This window comes from Scleropages formosus, chromosome 11 (genome assembly GCF_900964775.1).
Source record: "Scleropages formosus chromosome 11, fSclFor1.1, whole genome shotgun sequence".
In the NCBI taxonomy this organism is placed as follows: Eukaryota; Metazoa; Chordata; class Actinopteri; order Osteoglossiformes; family Osteoglossidae; genus Scleropages; species Scleropages formosus.
The window spans coordinates 28210388-28228152 of record NC_041816.1 but is presented as its reverse complement, the minus strand read 5'-3'; the positions used below and the strand labels follow the sequence as shown (position 1 = coordinate 28228152).

The 17765-nt window shown below is 45.8% G+C and overlaps 2 protein-coding genes across 2 annotated transcripts; both read left to right on the top strand.

The window, feature by feature from the left end:
- Positions 1 to 350: 350 nt before the first annotated feature.
- LOC114909063 (low-density lipoprotein receptor-related protein 10-like) lies at positions 351 to 6537 on the top strand. Its single transcript, XM_029256559.1, is given in 11 exon segments — positions 351 to 431; positions 1135 to 1309; positions 1749 to 1781; positions 2419 to 2557; positions 3066 to 3253; positions 3394 to 3869; positions 4008 to 4447; positions 4726 to 4920; positions 5159 to 5288; positions 5475 to 5903; positions 5905 to 6537. Coding segments are annotated over 10 exon segments (2214 nt in total). The 5' UTR covers positions 351 to 431; positions 1135 to 1260; the 3' UTR covers positions 6040 to 6537.
- A 9690-nt stretch (positions 6538 to 16227) lies between these two features.
- On the top strand, positions 16228 to 17715 carry LOC114911860 (leishmanolysin-like peptidase 2). The gene is made up of 5 exons (XM_029256033.1): positions 16228 to 16382; positions 16589 to 16687; positions 16936 to 17067; positions 17181 to 17314; positions 17467 to 17715. The coding sequence occupies exons 1-5, from the start codon at positions 16251 to 16253 to the stop codon at positions 17678 to 17680; spliced, it is 711 nt and encodes a 236-aa protein (XP_029111866.1). The 5' UTR covers positions 16228 to 16250; the 3' UTR covers positions 17681 to 17715.
- Positions 17716 to 17765: the final 50 nt, after the last annotated feature.

Here is a 17765-nt window from a genome sequence, read left to right as displayed (position 1 = left end):
ACATCGATATTCAGTTTAAGTCAATCAGTTACTTTAATCCGTGGAGCCCCAGCTGCCAGCGGCCGGACTTTACGAGCCCAACAGTGACACCTGCTGTTCAAATGTCGGCATTGCACTTTATGGACGTCTCGGCCGGTAGCAGAAGCCCTTCAATGTCGCTTGAAGAAAACTTTTTCTCACAGGATTGTTTCTGAACTAAAACGCTGAGTCGCCGATTAGTCCGCTTTTCGGCAAAAAATTCCAATGCAAAGCGACACAGAGCAGAAGAAAGTGTGAAAGTGGCGAGAAGCACACAGATGCACGTGAAGGGCAGTGGGCGGAGTCAACGCCATGTCAATAAACAGGGAACGCGGAAGGGAAAAGACCCCGGATGTCAACACAGCCCACAGCCGAATGTGTGGTTTAACGCCATTAAACGTACTTTTACTGAGGTAACTTCACAGCAAACGTCTACTTTCATGTGCGTTCGTTATACAGGGTGTGTATAGAGTGTTTCGGTACCCGACGAGTTGGTAAAAACGCGACTAGGACGTTGAACAGAAGTTCCCTGAACATGTCGATGTCCGTGCCGCGCGCTAGAAGTGAAGCGTTATCTCGCGCTGAGAGGAACCGGAAGTTGGCCGTTTGGACCGAACCGTGAAGCGAAAACACCAAAAACGGGCGTCCTTCAGCTCGGGGCGGGGGAACGTTAGGCTCTTTGGAGGCCCAATTCGTTGTTTGGGCCGATTTGTGTGAGAAAGTCCACTAGTTTGACTGTGTCCGGGCCGCCCGCCCGCGCGCGCTGTCTGCGTCACTGCTGGGAAGAGGCGGAAACCGCAGGAACGGGGGTAAAATATGTGGTAAAGTAGAGTAAACAATAGAGAAGCGCAGAAAGCACCAGCTCGTCTTGTGCTGTAAAATGCTTTAAAACAAAGCGCAAAATGCTCTTGCTCGTCGTCCAGGAGGTTCGCTAGTGTTTACGTCGAGGGGTAAATAATGAATGTAAAAGTGAAGGTGGTGTGTTTGTGTTTTTCCACATACTGTGCAGCTGTACACTTAAACTTTAATGTGCTCATTCGCAGTGTTCAGGAGCATCATCTCAAATTCCTGCGTGATAATGGATCACTGATTTTCTTCTTCTTTGATTTCTTTCAGATCAGGGTTTCTAGACTAGGGCAGAACAATAGGATCAATATGACAAACATCAGTTTTGGCTGAAAGTCCCCCCCAAGAATCGTCGACTTCTGATTTGTGACATTCCTCGTGAAAGGAGGCGTGAACATGGGTTTCTCTCTTCAAGTGTTGGCGTTGTGCACACTCTGTGTAACAGGTGAGTAAACCACATTGTTTCCAGTGCCATTATTTCTACTGTCATTATTAGGACTCCTATGACCCCCCCCCCCCCCGTTGTTGTTGTTGTTATTATCAGTCTATGTTCAGATTGTATATCTCTCAAGAGTGTCCAAGGACTTCGCTCAGTTTGAAGTTGTAGATCTTACAACTCCATCCTGACCAAGTTACAAAATATACTGATTCCCTTAAAGCCCTGCCATGTTTGGGGCAAAATTGTGTTTAATAACACAATGCCGTTTATGAAGAATGATAGATTTAGATCTGCGAATTGAAATTAAAGAGTAGAGGGTTTTGGACAAACTTATGCTGCTCGAACAAGCTTAGGACTGTCCTGTGCGATGGGGTGTGAGAGGGTTCACGGTTTCAGTAACAGCTGCCTGCTGGACTCAGTTTGCTCTTTGCTCTTCTGTCCGCAGCCTGCAGCAGCATGGAGCTGACCTCCAGCTCTGGTGAGTATTGTAACCAGGACTCGGTCTGTTCTCCTCACACACAGGGTTTCTATTGGTGTAATCGCTGGATATGAGGGGTGTGATGTGAGTATAACCTAGCAGTGGTGAACACAGCAGGCTTCTCGACCTTAAGATCACGATTTATTAATTTAGCAGACCCTTTTCTCCAAATCCACTTATAGTGAGCACTGTGTTGTATTTAGCTCACACCTTTTTCTTCAGTTAGAATGTTAGATGGACTACTTCCATGAGTCATGCATCCATACGTTAATGGAACACACTCTCACACACATACATCCATTGGGCAGTTTAGAGTCCTTAATTCACTTGAAAACCAGGGCACACTCATGCTAACACAGAATGTCTTCATTAGAAAATCAGCTGACATGTCTTCCCCACTCTGCTGCAGCAAGTCCCAGACATGTAGGATGCTTGGGTGTCACTTTTCTTTTACTCTTCTGTCTAGTTTGTCCTTTATAGGTATTGTCTGAAGTATGAGTACACTTGGACTAATGCTGTGATTAGTGTATTTAAATTCAGTGCAATGTTATTTGTAATACTTGTGTCAGCATATAAATATGCCTAACTTAATGATGTAAATGCTGTTCACTGTAGCCCTTTGGTGTTTTCTCCTCAGCTCGCTGTGAAAAATTTACACGGGTCCTCCAGGGAAGACAAGGGGAGATCCAGAGCTCTGCCCTCCCTGGCTGGCGACCTCGGCAACTCAACTGCACTTGGGTGATCATGGCATCACTTGGCGAGCCTGTCATACTCAGGTAGCACCTACTTAAACAATTTTTTTTTCTTTCTTTGCTGTTTTCCCCAGTGGGGATGTGTGTAAAGGGTACAACATGTCATCAAACACTGGCTAACTGATTCCAGTAATGTTGCTGTGCTGAAATTTAAACATGGTATTAGTTATTAGCAGCTTTTAGGATAAACCAGCAATCTGAAAACATTGCTTTTCAAATGCATTTGAGATATAATCTGTAGTCAGCAGTTTTCCCCCCTTCTCCTCCCCCCTCTGAATTTCTAGGGCACTTGGTAGTCACAGAATCTAGCTGCTGCTTTTACTTTTTGTTGGAAGTATGTAAACTGAAATAGTGAATCTCAATCTAGCAATCACAGATCAAAACCATGTTCTTTTTAAGTTGACACATACTGAACAGATTTATTCTTAATTTAGACACTAACGTTAGTGAGCTTCTAATGCCTTTTGAAGGAACAAGAGTGTGTGCACCAGATAATATGCTTTACAAGTAATACTACTTGTGTTTTGTTCAGTTTCTCGCAGTTTTCGGTGCGATGTGGGATGGAATCACTGTCGTTGACCCCTGTGGGCAGACACCCCATCTCCATCTGTGGGTCCCAGCTGCCTCAGCCAATGGAGCTGTTGGGGAACATTACTGTGACATATAATTTTATACCACGTATTTACTCTATGTCTGGGTTCCATCTCTCCTACATGAGGGGTAAGGCAGTCCTCTTTATTTTGAAGTTGAATACTCTTAATGCTGATTTAAACCAGAAGAGTCATTAAAAAGGATTTGATTGTCAGCATAACTATAAACACGTCTTCATAGTTTATCCATTTCTCATCTCTACCCCATAGCCTCTGGGCCTTGTGCACCGGGTGAGTTTGAGTGTTTCAATGGCCGCTGCCTGCCCTCTTCTTGGCACTGCAATGGTCAAAGTGAGTGCCTGGTTGGTGGATCTGATGAGCTGGACTGTGGTGAAATATATCCCTGGGGAATGGGAACGACGACAATGGGCCGAGACTGGGAAAGTGTAGCTGGCCAGGGTGACTCCCACAGGCTGCCCAACTTTCATCCTCAACGGAACTTGACCCCTGAGATTCGTAACACTCCGCTCCCTGTGCCCACCGGCCCCTGCGGAGGGGTCCAGCAAGGCTTCTTTGGATGGTTCTCACCCCCTCAATCTTCTATGCAATCCCTGTCCTGCGTGTGGACTGTAGACCCAAAGGATTCGCGGCCCTTGCGCCTAGACCTGCAGATGCTGGAGCTGGGCCCTGGAGACACCATAGTTGTCACTGACAGTCCACAGGGCCAAGGGAATATCATCAAAACTGTAAGTGCAGCTTTGATTTGGGGTGCCTAGAAAGGCCATTGACCATTTTACCATAATTTCACACTAGATTATGTTGAGTGTTCCTGCAAAGGTCCTGCACATTTCTCTCATGCCTGACCCTGCCATTGTTTTTGACAGATTACCTGCGCGTCCAATTACAAGGTAGTGCAGGTGGTGTCCCGGACCGGCCTGCTTTCCCTCACCTATCGTACTCTGCCTGGGTCGGAAGGGCAGGGCTTCAATGCCACCTACCGCATCTCGGGTTACTGCCTTCCATGGGAGGGCGTGTGTCGTGGGCCATCAGGTGGATGCTATACTTCTGAGCAACGCTGTGATGGGCGGTGGGACTGTCCTGACTCTGGTTCTGATGAGGAGGGCTGTGGGGGCTGTCCCAGGGACAAGTTTGCGTGCGGCGGAGCAACAGCGCAGAGGCCGGGTGGGGCCGGTCGCTATGTGGGTCGGCCTGTCTGCTACCCCCCGAAAGAAAGGTGCAACTACCAGCTGTATTGTGCCGATGGCAGTGACGAGAGGGACTGTACTGTTTGCCAGCCTGGAACATTCCACTGCGATACAGACAGGTACTGTAAAATGTCCTTGCACTCTATAGCGTCCTGTTTAAAATGAGAAGACATTGTGAACATAAAATCAATTAATCTTAGAGCTAAAGACTTTGAAAGTGAAATGTAAGTCATAGCAAATGATATAAAAGTTAATAAAAGTCTGACCTGGGAACTGAGCACTTGTGACTTTCTGGATAAATCTTTAGTGCCACTGAGGCCTCCATTAAGCAGCGAGCAATGGGATGGTCACTAAATTGTTAAACTGGAGCTGTACTGAAGGTTTATATCTGTGGCAGGTGTGTGTTTGAGAGCTGGCGCTGTGATGGACAAGTGGATTGCAAGGATGGCACCGACGAACTGAACTGCACAGCAACTCTTCCCCGCAAGGTCATCACCGCCGCAACAGTGGGCAGCCTGGTCTGTGGGCTCTTGCTGGTCATTGCCATGGGTTGTACTTGCAAGCTGTACTCCCTGCGCACACGAGAGTACAGGTAAGCACCTTTCCAGACACACACTTGCACAGGAATTTACTTCTATTGCGCACCACTCTCAGGCCATACACACACAAATGTATTGTAAATGCACTTCTGCTGCACAGTATATATAGACAGATTTGCATATTTTATATAAACAGTTATTGTTGCAGACTTGCTCTTCAGGTTTGTTTCAGCAGGTCCCCAAAGTTATGGTACAGTACTGATACTCACCTGTTGACCCCTCCCCTTCCAGCATGTTTGCCCCAATCTCCCGCCAAGAAGCAGAGATCATTCAGCAGCAGGCCCCTCCCTCTTATGGCCAGCTCATCGCACAGGGAGTCATTCCACCGGTGGAGGACTTCCCAACGGAGAATCCTAACGAGGTAAGGAAAACCCATGTGCTCGCTGTCTGTGTCTTGCAGGGCCTTTGGAAATCCTTTTCCTCAATTGTTGCTGGCACTTCTGAGATGAAGTTTCCCAGGTTCTGAAACTAGCAATAAAACTGATAGAAATGCAAGTGGGATAGGGTAGACACACGGTAATCTAGATTTCTCTTGTCTTTCCATCAGTCCTCTGCCCTTACTCTCAGGGGGATCCTCCAGCTTCTCAGACAGGATGCTGGCCCCTCCCCCCGACGTCGGCGAAGGCCACGATTTGTTCGAAGGGCCATTCGCCGCATGCGGAGGTGGGGCTTAATCCCCAGGGCTACGCCGAGGTCGACTCAGACTTCAAGTTCTTCATCCCCACAGCCAGAAGTGGGTCCAGCAAGTTCGGAGGCCTTGCAGTCAAGCCCCGGCAGTCTTTCCAGGGAAGGCGCACATCAGCTGCTGCCTCAGAAACAAGGCCTCGTTCCTCAGACCGAGCAGTTGCCGCCAGTTCCACCAGCTCTGCCTCCCCCGGACTCAGCCCAACCTCCTCCCGCGAGCAATCCCTCCACTCCATTTCTGTGCAGCTCGTCTGTAGCCTCATTGCTCCATTCGCTGGGGCTCAATATCTCTTTTCTTCCGTCTCACGGGCCCCCCGCCTGTGTCTGCGCCGGCCTCTTCCTTCACCTCCTCTTCTGACGATGAGGTGCTGCTGATTCCCCTGTCTGAAGATGTACCTTCAGATCAGGATGTGCCCATGCTCACCTGAGTCTGCTTGCCATTCCCCTCACCAAAACACCTACCCCCGTCAATTAAATTATGATTCCAGCAAAGGAGTGCTCCAGGACCTCTCCTGCTGATTTGGTCCACCTCCATGGTCCAAGTGCCTTAATCCATCTGGGTTGTCTTTTTATATAAAGTGTAGATTATGATTTGTGTTACAAGTGTTCAACCTTTCGGGTAACGAGAGAATGAGGGGTTTAATTAGGTTTGACCATGTCTGAAAGTATGTTTGGTGTTTTTTTTTTTTTTTTTTAAAGAAAAGGATGTTTGCTTTGCACAGAGAACCTTCCTTAATCCTGTTTCATTCCTTCTGTGTAAGGGCTATTTTTTCCCCAGGGCACAGATACATTTTTTTGGATGAGTGACCTTGATGTATTGCTGAGATTTTTGCCTTAACACACATGCACACAGCACAGAAACCTTCCAGAAAAAAAACTACACACTTGCAGGCTGTGGCTAATGGTGACCATCTAAGATGTACAAGACCAGCCCTGGGTGTAAATGCTTTACCCAGTTACCTCACCATGTTGTTAGGTGAATTATAGAGGATCCTAAATTCACACTGAAAACATTCTCAGCCTTACTCAACTGTAGTAACGCCCTGAGTATTCTTTCTGGGTTGTGTGTCACTCTTGTACTGTACACCCGTTGTCATAAGACTTGAGTCAGTGGTGCACAGTGCTCTACCCATGGAGTTCCCAAAGATGGCTTTTTCTCCCTTTTTGCCACTTGTAATAGCTACTGCCTCTGTGTGTGAAGGCATCTTGTACTGAGCAACAAACACTGCTGAGATTGATCAGAGCAGTGTACTTCCACACCCAGTATACCACTGGAACAGTGTCTTGCTATAGGGAGGTATAACGGCACTTTGTCCAAGGTGATGTAAGGTGTCATTTTTGTACACTATGGGTTTTAGAACTGTTCACCCATTTATATAATTTTATTGGAGCAATTCAGGGTAAGTACCTTGATCGGGAGTGTTACACAAGGAGCAGGGATTCAGACTCAGAATATTCAGGTTGCTAGGCTGTGTCCCTAAACCCCTACACTACTTGCTGCGCCTGCAGAATGCTGATACAGCCTGTTCTGTGTGAGGGATGTTTGTGTGTCTGAGCTTTACGTGGGTGTGTGTTCACTGACAATCACTTAGTGCCTGAGCCTGTGGCGTCTCACAGGAAACTTGCTTTGGGTGATGGGACCCGCAGGGATTGCGATGCTGCCACTGTCACTATCACTGGCCCTGACCCCCCTCCCCCCCATACCTGTAGTTGGGCTTTATGCTGAGCTGCTGGAGATCTAGGTTGTGCCATATATCTTCTGTTTGATTTTCAGTTATTTTTAAAAACTTTTTAATAGTGAATGTACATGATGAACTGCAGGATGGCTGATTTGCGTTAGGATGCTGCAATAGAGAAAAATGATTTTTGAGGTTTTCGTTGTGTGTAAAACAAGCGTAAGAGTCAAAGGAGATTAAATGACTTGCACTTTTACTGTGTCTGGGATTTTTTTTTTAATATAAATTCTTACAGTTTGCGGATCGGTAAGTTTAAAATGCTTTTAAAGTATTACATTTATTCATTTAGCTGACGGTTTTCTCCAAAGCCTCTTAAATGTTGATTTTAATGCTTTTTGATATCCAAGTGGAAAAGCAGATTTTGCTGTTGTTTTCAATGAACAAAGGAAGTAAGTGTTGTTGAGAGGTAGTAAGTAGTAGGAGGGGTAAGAACTAGAAGTGAGAAGGAGACGTGAGTGTTTCTGAATGATGTGCCACATTTTCAAAGTGGTATCTACACTTTAAACAATGAAGACTGGGGCATTGAGGTTTTTATGGGTTTAGGGAGGGGACAGTAAGAGTTAATTCCACACCTGAGAGCCAGGAACACAGTCTTCCGCAGGTGCGGGGCGGAGGAGCAGAGAAGTAAGAGGATACCCAACTTGGGCCACAGGAATGTGGACAGAATTTTTGAAACCTTTAAAGAAAAATCAATCTATTTTCATCGAACTGGAGTTGTGGACTCTCATCCACGGGAATAAACACGTTACATGACTATTTTTGGACAGCATTTCTCTTTTTCAAAATATACTATTGTTTCACAAACCCGCTGGTGAGTACACAAAGAATGCTTTGTTCATGATTTTTTTTTTCCTTCAATTGGCAAAAGTTAAATTTCTGGTGGAACTTTTTTTTTAGTAAAAACAATTCAAGACATAATAGCATATTAAGGTAAAATTACTTGGAATTAAGTGGTTTTGCCAGCTGACTGTACAGGAGTTTCTAGTGCTGTTTGATTAGAGCTGAAAGTGAGCACATAAAGCATTGTGTCCACAAGGAAAAAAAAATAATTTTTTTGTATGCATAGTGAAATCAGTCTGTTTTATTGATATCGAGATTCTTTTCTTGAAGACATTACTTGAAGAGAAAGGCTAATAGCTGAAATCAACTTTCTTTTTCCATGTAAAATCATCTAGTAACATTTAAAACTGTTAGAGAAAGAAATTATCATTTATTTAAAAGTAATTTAATGAAAAACTGTTGGAAAACCAGAAATGCATAATGTAGGTGTTAATAAGCTTTCTGTGATTTGCTGAATACAAACTTCATTCGCATAATAAGCATAATTTGTTTCCGAAGTTTTGTTCATATAAGGTGAATTCTCATAAAATACACAACATTTAAATGTTTGTGTAGAAAGGCACACATTAACCACTTTATTAGGTACAGATGCTTAGTTTGAGGTGGGGTGTTCTCTCTGCTTCCAGAAGAGGATGACTTTAGCAACAAGGTATTGGGCCCCATCCACAGGGTTCCCCAGGCCATGCTGGTTTGACAGCTGCAGAGTTTAGGTAGGTACTGTGCAGGACATTACCATTTTTGCAGAAGCAGCAATGTTTTGGTATTTTGTAGCATTCAAACAAAACTCAGCTGGTGATAAAAAGACATAATCCGTGCAAAAAAAAACAACCCCATACATTACACCACCACCACGTGGTACCAGTGACACTATTGATTCATTCAATTAATAGTCATACACCATACACTTTTCACCAATTTCTGACCTTCCTGCTTAAGTACCTCTGCCACTTGTGCAGATATTTAAGTATCATCTGTGGTAAGTTAATCCATTTGTGATAAAAGCAACAAAACAGCAATACGTGATGAATGCAACAAATCACACAAAGCCATTCATAATGATAATTAATGCCTTTCAATAGATTTATCTGTTTTATTCCTGTGGGTTTTAAACTGAGGTAAAACTTTCCTTTGCCTTTTCAAACTCACTTATTTTTTGTTCACTTTTTTCTTGGTTTAGGGATCAAGATACTTCCTACGGGGCACGTGCCTATTAGGCAACTTTATGGGGAAAAACTTGACGTAACCAAATCGTATTTGAATTCATATTTCTGTTCTCCTAATGCATTTCTCATAAGTGTGAGTTGGAAGCAGCTTGTGCAACTTTGGGGTAGAAATTACACATGCGAATAAGCTGAACAAGTCTGAGTTGTCATAATATGAATGTTCTCATGCAAAGGAAGTCTGTACATAAATACTGTGTTTTTCCCCCAGGGAGTGCTGCAGTCTTGCACAATGGTCCAGTCCTCCCTGAAGATTAGAGAGCTGCTTCTATGGCTGCAATTGGTGTGGTTTCCGGGTACTTTTGAGAAGTGCATCTTTGATCACGTCCAACAATCAGTCAGTGTTGTGATCCCACCTACTGGTCCGTCTACCTCTTTCCTTCACATGAGGGTGAGAGATGTTGGAACTAATAAACAAGCCACGCCCACTGGTCCAAACACCACACCTCATTTACATATAATCCAGACTGCAGGAAAGAATAACGTCCAGATCAGGTCTCCAGTCATATTCAAAGGGCACATGAGGATAAAAAGACAGGTGACTTTGACTGCAAAGCCACAAACAGGCAGCGGTGGGGCAGCACCACTGCCAATCAGAATTAAAACATGGATTCCTCAGGACAGCCCTGCCCTCTCTCAGGTGGAGCAAGAGAGGCTGGAGCCAGCAGTCACTGAAGCCGTCAGCACTGTGTCCAACATACTGTCAGGTATGGAACACGCTGGTCTAATATGCTCCTACAGGGATGGGTTGTATTGATCTGCGTGTCTTTACAGCCGTGTCTTATGACCGGCCAGTGAACAGGGTTCCCAGTCGACTGCTGCTGAATAGAGACATAAACAAGTTCTGCAAATTTCTCTGGAGGAACGCCAGCGTCGCCAACTACAACAAGTGAGTGCGGCTGCATCACTGTCTCCGAAAATGTTTCAGTTTGTTTACATGTCAATATGATTATGTTTACATTTGTTCATTTAGCTGATGGTTTTCTCCAAAGTGACAACAAAAGTGTGTTGACCTGCAATATGAGCGGTTTATGAGTGGCAGCCCTGCCATAAAGTCCAAAATACCATTTTTGTTGAGATTGGGTCACAGAGGTCCTGATTCAGTTTGGTGGTAATTTTTGAGGCTGTACTTTTGGGGCATTTAGCAACTATCCTTAGTATACTATCCGGTGCCTGTCTGTCCCTGTCGCTGAGCTCTGGCTTGCAACCACTGGTCCTCTGCCGATGCACTTTGTCTATGTTTGGTATGTGTTGTCATTATTTTTGAGATTTCTTATTCTCGACATGTTAAATAGGGTGGCACGGTGGCACAGCGAGTGGCACTGCTGTCTCACAGTGCCTGGGTAGTGTGTGAGGACGTGGGTTCAATTCCCACTCAGTCTATGTGGAACTTGCATGTTCTCCCTGTGTCTGCGTGGGTTTCTTCTGGGTGCTGTGCTCTGGTTTCCTCTCACAGTCCAAAGACATTCTGTTCAGATTCACCCATGGTGTGTGAGTGACAAAGAGAGAGAGTGTGTGTTCCACTGATGTATGGATGAGTGACTAGCAGTGTAAGTCACCTTCGTGAATAAGGTGTGTGGGCTGATAACGCTACCTAGAATTCATTGCAAGTCGCTTTGGAGAAAAGTGTCTGCTAAATAAATAAATGTATTTGACCTCCTTGGAACTCTCTCAGTTGCCTCATACTGCTATGAAAACTAACTGGCAATCAGCCTAACATGACTCACCTTTTCATTTTGTAACTGTGTTTTGGGTTCTTCGAAGTTAAACGTCTTTTTTCATGTGTTGTTTGTTATTTTGTCCACCCCTTGTAATTGATAGCACCTGATTGACAGTCAGAGCTCACCTTTTCTTGTCTAGGTGTGGCAGAGCCAATGAGAACTACGGAAAGGAGACCTGTCTAGGTGTCACTGTGAGTCGCACCATCGGATTTCCAGCATGCTTGGTGTCGTTCCTCTCCGCCACACAAGGAGGTGCTGTTTCTGACGGCGGTGCCCACCTGCTGACCGACAGGTTCCCGATGAGCACCTGAGCGGCTGTGCTGTCTACCCACACCCAGACTCCCCCTCCGTGGTGGTTCTGAGGCCAGAAGGGGCGGGACTCCCTGACACTGACTTTGTTCTGTACCTTCACGCTCAGAGCACAGACAAGTGTCACGCCGAGGTGAGTCAGTGCCCTGACGCCACATTCCGACTACTGTCACCGCCGGGTTTGGTTTCTTCTTAAGTGCTTTAACTTGTAGATACCCTGTGGTGACTAGCTTTCCATCCATGGAGGCCTCTGCTTAACCTTGTGTCCTGTGTTTCCAGGATAGGCTCCAGACCTCTGGGATCCTGTCTTGATCGAGAACCTTTATTGTCATTTACACATAGTGTACATGGATTGGAAATGTTGCACGGTTTCTCTCGGACAGAACGCATGACATCATAAATAAGTACACAGACTGTAAAGACACAAATGCTGACTGTACACCTCAAAGCTGTACTCACTGTACGCAGAAACCTCTGCACTTGGGCTCTACTCAGCCGTGCACAGATTATTCACAGTACAGACACCCCTCGACTCTCGCAAATAGACTGTTCCTCAACCCCTAACGTAAGTCGAAATTTACGTATGTCGGATTCCGCCTCTTCCCCCTCCGTTACAGAACCAAGTCGTCTCATTTCCTTCGCATTTCTTGCAAACACGGGTATAAAAATATTACACAATATATAATTATCTAGTAAATGTCAGACATATTAAGTACTGTAATAAGCCATAGATCTAGTCAATTAAATAAATTTTTACATTTCTGTAAAGCATAAATTTAATTAAAAGAATAGACTACTGCATACAGTACTGTACTGTGCGTGTTTACCATACATCTAGTAGTATGCTGGCACACAAGAGGGTGCTGTTGTTGCGTAATTTAAAATTTTTCCATCTCAGTTATTGCACCTTGACCTTTATTCATTATTATAGTTGTTTCATGCTCGCCGTGCAGCATCCTTCACTATCGTATTCACACTCGATACGACTAAACCTGGTTACCGTGTATAGACCATAATCTTTGTCCACCTTCATACTTCCTTATTATTTTCAGTTTCATCTCCCAAATCGGCCGCTGTACGAGTGCGAGACGGTTCTCGTTCTCCTTCGAGTGCACGTTTAGCACCGGACATTGTGAATAACGAAAACGGTAAAAAATATGGGAAAAAAGCACTACGCTAATGAGAGGAGGTGCGTTCACAGCTCAAAACTCGCAGGAACTGAGAATGCAGCTTCTTGACTTGTCTGGTTACGCCTACTTGCGCTTAACGTATTTCAGATGTTCTGCATAACGTAAAAGTGCTACCCGTAAATAATGTGTATGCCAGGAATTTTTTACGTAAATCCGGATTTTACTCAAGTCGTACACAACGTAAACACTATACACAAACTATTGCACATAAGTAACTTGTGTGAGGACAGATGGCACGTGGTAAATGGAGAAGGGTTACCACACGTAGTGTTTTTAAGATGTAGTGTGTGTGCAGGTGTGCAAATGGGTCTCTGAGGACGGCGCAGACTGTTTCCGGGTGCTCCGCTCATGGGACTTCAGTCCTAGTGATGCAATCAGTTCATTTCACTGCTCCGGTGAGGAAGTGAGTAAATGTGTACTGCGCCTCCGTCCATGTATAAGCTCTTTTACGGTCCTCTTGAACCCACAGCCCGCCGTGCTGGCCTACGCGGCACACTGTCAGACGGACCGACACGGTCGTCCGCTGGCTGGGGTGGCGGTCATCTGCAAAGATCGGCTGAGGGGAGATGGTTACAGCCACAGCAAAACCGTGCAGGTAACAGGGGTGCATTTACGTTCATGCTACAGGTGACACTGCTGCACATGTCACAGGTAACATACATGCTGATACTACAGGTGAGTTAGTGGTAATTAGACAGGTGAGTCCAGTAATGTGGTGTTTGGCTTATCTCTACAGGTAACGTTGGTACACTTACACTAATACTACAGGTAACCTAGGTAAACGTACATTGACACTACAGGTAACATCGGTACACTTACACTGACAGTACAGGTAATCTAAGTAAACTTACACCGACCCTATAGGTAAAGCAGTGTTCACCAGTGCTGCCCTTACTGATGCAACACCTCTCTCTCCACGTGTTCTCGTACACCGCTCACATGACCATTTACACCACAGCATTCATGGTAAAAGTGTAACACAGGTTGCGTTTCTGAACTTACTGTGTTCTTATCCTGCTGCTACCCTGGTGAAGGTGCAGGAGTGCGTGCTGAGTGCTGACTTCCTGCTGCCTTGCAGACGCTGGTCCACGAGCTCTTTCATGTTCTCGGGTTCTCCAAGCAACTTTTCGACATGTGGAAGGACTGCTCCCGCTCACCGCAAAGTGAGTCCCAGTCCTCCCTGCTCTTACGCTCATGGTCTCCAACATAACCGTATGGTGATGGTCTTATGGTCCATGGTGTCCGTGATCTGTAGAACAATAGGAACTCCATGATGTCATTACAGAGGTGCTTTAATGGGCTTTCATGTTATACGGTTGTAGCTTTTTTGTAGCTTCCTTTTTATTATCTTCTCATGATTATTTATTTATTACATTTTTGTTTCCTTTATATTATAAACCCAGTGTCGTAATGTCTTCACAATGCTGCTGGAATGTATATGTGTGACCGGGGAGGTCTTTCACGCAACCGAACTGAATGTGACTTTGCATCATTGATATGTGGTGCCATACAGTGGGGGAGGGCTGCTCACGCCGGGGTCACGTGACCAACACGGATCACACCGGCCAGGTGAGGATCTACACCCAGTCTGTCGTTCAGGCCATGCAGACCCACCTGGGATCCTCCAACGCCGAGCTGGGGGGACCGCTAGAGAACCTGGTACTGGTAACACACAGAGATTACCCCGTTACACCGTTTACAGCCAATAAACATGATCTGACAGTGTAGTAAACAGTAGTTTACTGGCTGATATTTTCTCCAAAATTCCTGTTCTCAGTAGTATCTGAACCCTCTTATGTACCCATTAGTAGAACTTGTCAATAATATTCATTTAATAATATCTAATGTACATTCTGTGTTGAATGAACCACTTTATACTAAACACAGTTCTCAATTACAATTATTAACACTATTAAATATAGCATTATTAATTATTAGTAATTATTGATAAATAGGGGGGTGTGGTGGCGGAGTGGGTTGGACCGGGTCCTGCTCTCCAGTGGGTCTGGGGTTCGAGTCCCGCTTGGGGTGCCTTGCGATGGACTGGCGTCCCGTCCTGGGTGTGTCCCCTCCCCCTCCGGCCTTACGCCCTAAGTTGCCGGGTTTGGCTCCGGTTCCGCGCGACCCCGTATGGGACAAGTGGTTCGGAAAATGTTTGTGTGTATTGATAAATAGAAGTATGAAAAAATTGTACTGTTAGCCAGCGTGCACCGTGTGTTCATTAACACTCATCCTGTTGTTTCTGCCCAGGGAGCCCACGGTTACTCTTCCCACTGGGAGGCCCGGGTTCTACAGGGCTCCATCATGGTGGCGGCTCTGGGCGACCCAGAACTGGTGCGGATCGACCCGATCACCTTGGCTGCCCTGCAGGACACGGGCTGGTACCAGGTGAACTGGAGCGCTGCTCAGAGTCTCGAATGGGGAAAAGGTGAGGAGATGGTGAGGATAGCGGTGGTGGTGGTGGGGGGGAGATCTCTGCTCTCCCAGTAAGAATCACCTCCCAGTGTGTGTAAGATGTCGTCACCGTGTTACTAAATCTGCAGTGAAATCTAAGTGTCGTGTGTGTTAGTGTGTTATGGAACATATTTACATTTATTCATTTAGCAGACGCTTTTCTCTAAGACGACTTCCATCTCAGAGAACGATACAAAAAGTACATAACATCAGCAGAAGGAGAGATTTGGATGCAGACACGTGATTCTCGAGGACAGTCAATTTGTCTTGTACCACGGTATAAACCAGTGTGCATTACAGGATTATCTGCAGAAAGGTTCTTCAATTATTAAAGAAATTATTATAATAGTTAAACACAAACACAAGTTTATCATGCACTTGAGATGAGGGGAGAAGTGAGTCTGAAATAGGTGAGTTTTGAGACCCTTCTTGAATGCTGAGAGGGATTCAGTAGTTCTGAGTGACCGAGGGAACTTATTTCACGACATCTGAGCCAGAAGTGAAAATCTCTGCGCTTTTGATGTTGGACCTGTTGTGTGCGGGACCTCCAAATAGGCAAAGGTGCAGCGTAGCAGTGCGGTTGGGGTGAACTGAGCGATCTTACAGACGATCTATAGATGTCGTGAGTAGATGTGTTGATGGTTTTGTAGGTCGTAACTATAGTGCTGGATTTCATACGGGCAGCTACAGGAAGAGAGAGAGACAGCAGAGAGAGTTGGGGGGAGGGGGGGGTACGTGGTAACACTTTGGCAGGTCAAACACAACTCATGCAGCAGCGATCTGTATCAAACACGTGTGTGATGTCAGTACCCCGTGTGCTCATTTTTAGTAAAGTGGGGGTGACTTTGGTCTTCTCTGTGTTGCTTAATCCCTATTTAATATTCACTGCAACCAAAATCTGCCCTCCTTGAGCAGGGTAGTTACTGTAAAATGACTCTATTAAACAACATCCTGTTGTACAAAGCACTAGACAAATAGTTGTTAAATTAAGACATGTTCATGCAGGGCAGGGCGAGCACTTTGGATCCCCGACTACCTGTGGTGACGATTCCTCCGCCTTCTTCTGCTCGGGCAGGTAACGTCCTGTCGGTCCGTGTGCTAAAACCGGCACAGGCGCTGCAGTCCTACGCAGTGTCGTAGCATTAATGCCGTGAACTGATTTGCCGCTGATGCCCCTCTTCTCTCCCGCCTGCTTGGGGCCCAGTGGGTCTGGGTGTCATTACCTTCACCTCCACAAGGGAACGTGCCAGACCGACGAGTACCTGGAAGGCTGTCGCATCTACAAACCTCTGATCAACGCAGTGGGGATCTCTTTTTTTTTTAATTAATTAAATGAACGGTTTTTAATAATGCGCTCGATATATTAAATATGAACTGTAAAGTAATTTTTAAATGAAATTATTCAGTTTTTTTTTATTAAATAACTTCTTCTGATCTGTGATGTGTGTGATCATTTTATGACTTTATTTATTGCGATTTCTGTTCCACCACTCTGTGTCTCCTGCAGAGCGAGTGCCGGATGGAGGGGGGCGAAAGAGCGATCGAGTGGAGCGGGGAGATCTATGGACCAGAGAGTCGCTGCTTCTTCTCTGACCTGCACAGAGAGGTCAGTCTATATATGTGTGTGTGTGTGTGTGTGTATGAGAGGGATGTTTGTAAGTCTTTTTGCATTGTTCAGTTATTGCTTATTTATAAATTGGGAAACGTTTAGTGACCTGGTTCTATAGTTCTACACAAATATTAAACATGAGAACAGAGATATGTATTAATAATCAAAATGACAAGAACACAGTCTCACACACTTTGATAAACATGACAATACGCAGCAATAATGAAGTTACCTCCCTCTCTCAGAACATCTCTCTTTCTCCAAGCGGTTCAGCGGAGGGTCGGTGCTACAGACACCGCTGTACTGGGCTCAACCAGTACCAGGTCCAGGTGTTTGACTCTCACTGGATGGACTGTCCAGCCGGCACCTCCATACAGGTACCACGCAGGGGTCGCGTCGGTTCGCTTCTTCTGTGCTCTCGAGTACTGGGCCACACCTGCTACCTGCTTGTGTGTGTGTGTGTGTTGAACCATCTTTTTCTGTACCGCAGGTGTTGGGGTACACCGGGTCCATCCTCTGTCCTCATGAGACACTATGTCACCATTCACATGTCACCGCTCCCACAAGCTATGAGGCTCTTCCACCTCCTGGTCCTCCCACCAGTGGTGGCTCCTCCTCTCAGAGGTGTGTCTGCTCAGTACCGCATTGTGCTCAGTACCGTTTTGCGTTCACCTTAAAGTTTTCTTAAGCATGTGTGTATTGTGAACACCATCGTAATGCGGAGACCTGAGCAGTCAGTGTGTTCCAGTTGTTTTTAATGATCATTCTCTTTACAGAGGGGGGTCTTTGGCCCCTGGGTTTTACTCCGATTCCCCCCCGACTTTCACGGTGCCAGAGAGCAGCGTCGAACTCCCTCTAATCACAGCCCTGGGGGGTGCGGCAGCGCTGTGTCTCACAGGCGCTCTAACGGCTGTTCTGTACCTGGCCTGTAGGGGGCACTACGCCCTCGGAGTCAGGGTGCATGCTGTCACGGACATGGAGACGGCTTGAGCGCTGTCCCTGCTGTCCATTCATAATCCATCATATCTCTGCACAAATAAAGTTCTAGTAAAATGTCACAACACTTGGTTGCCTT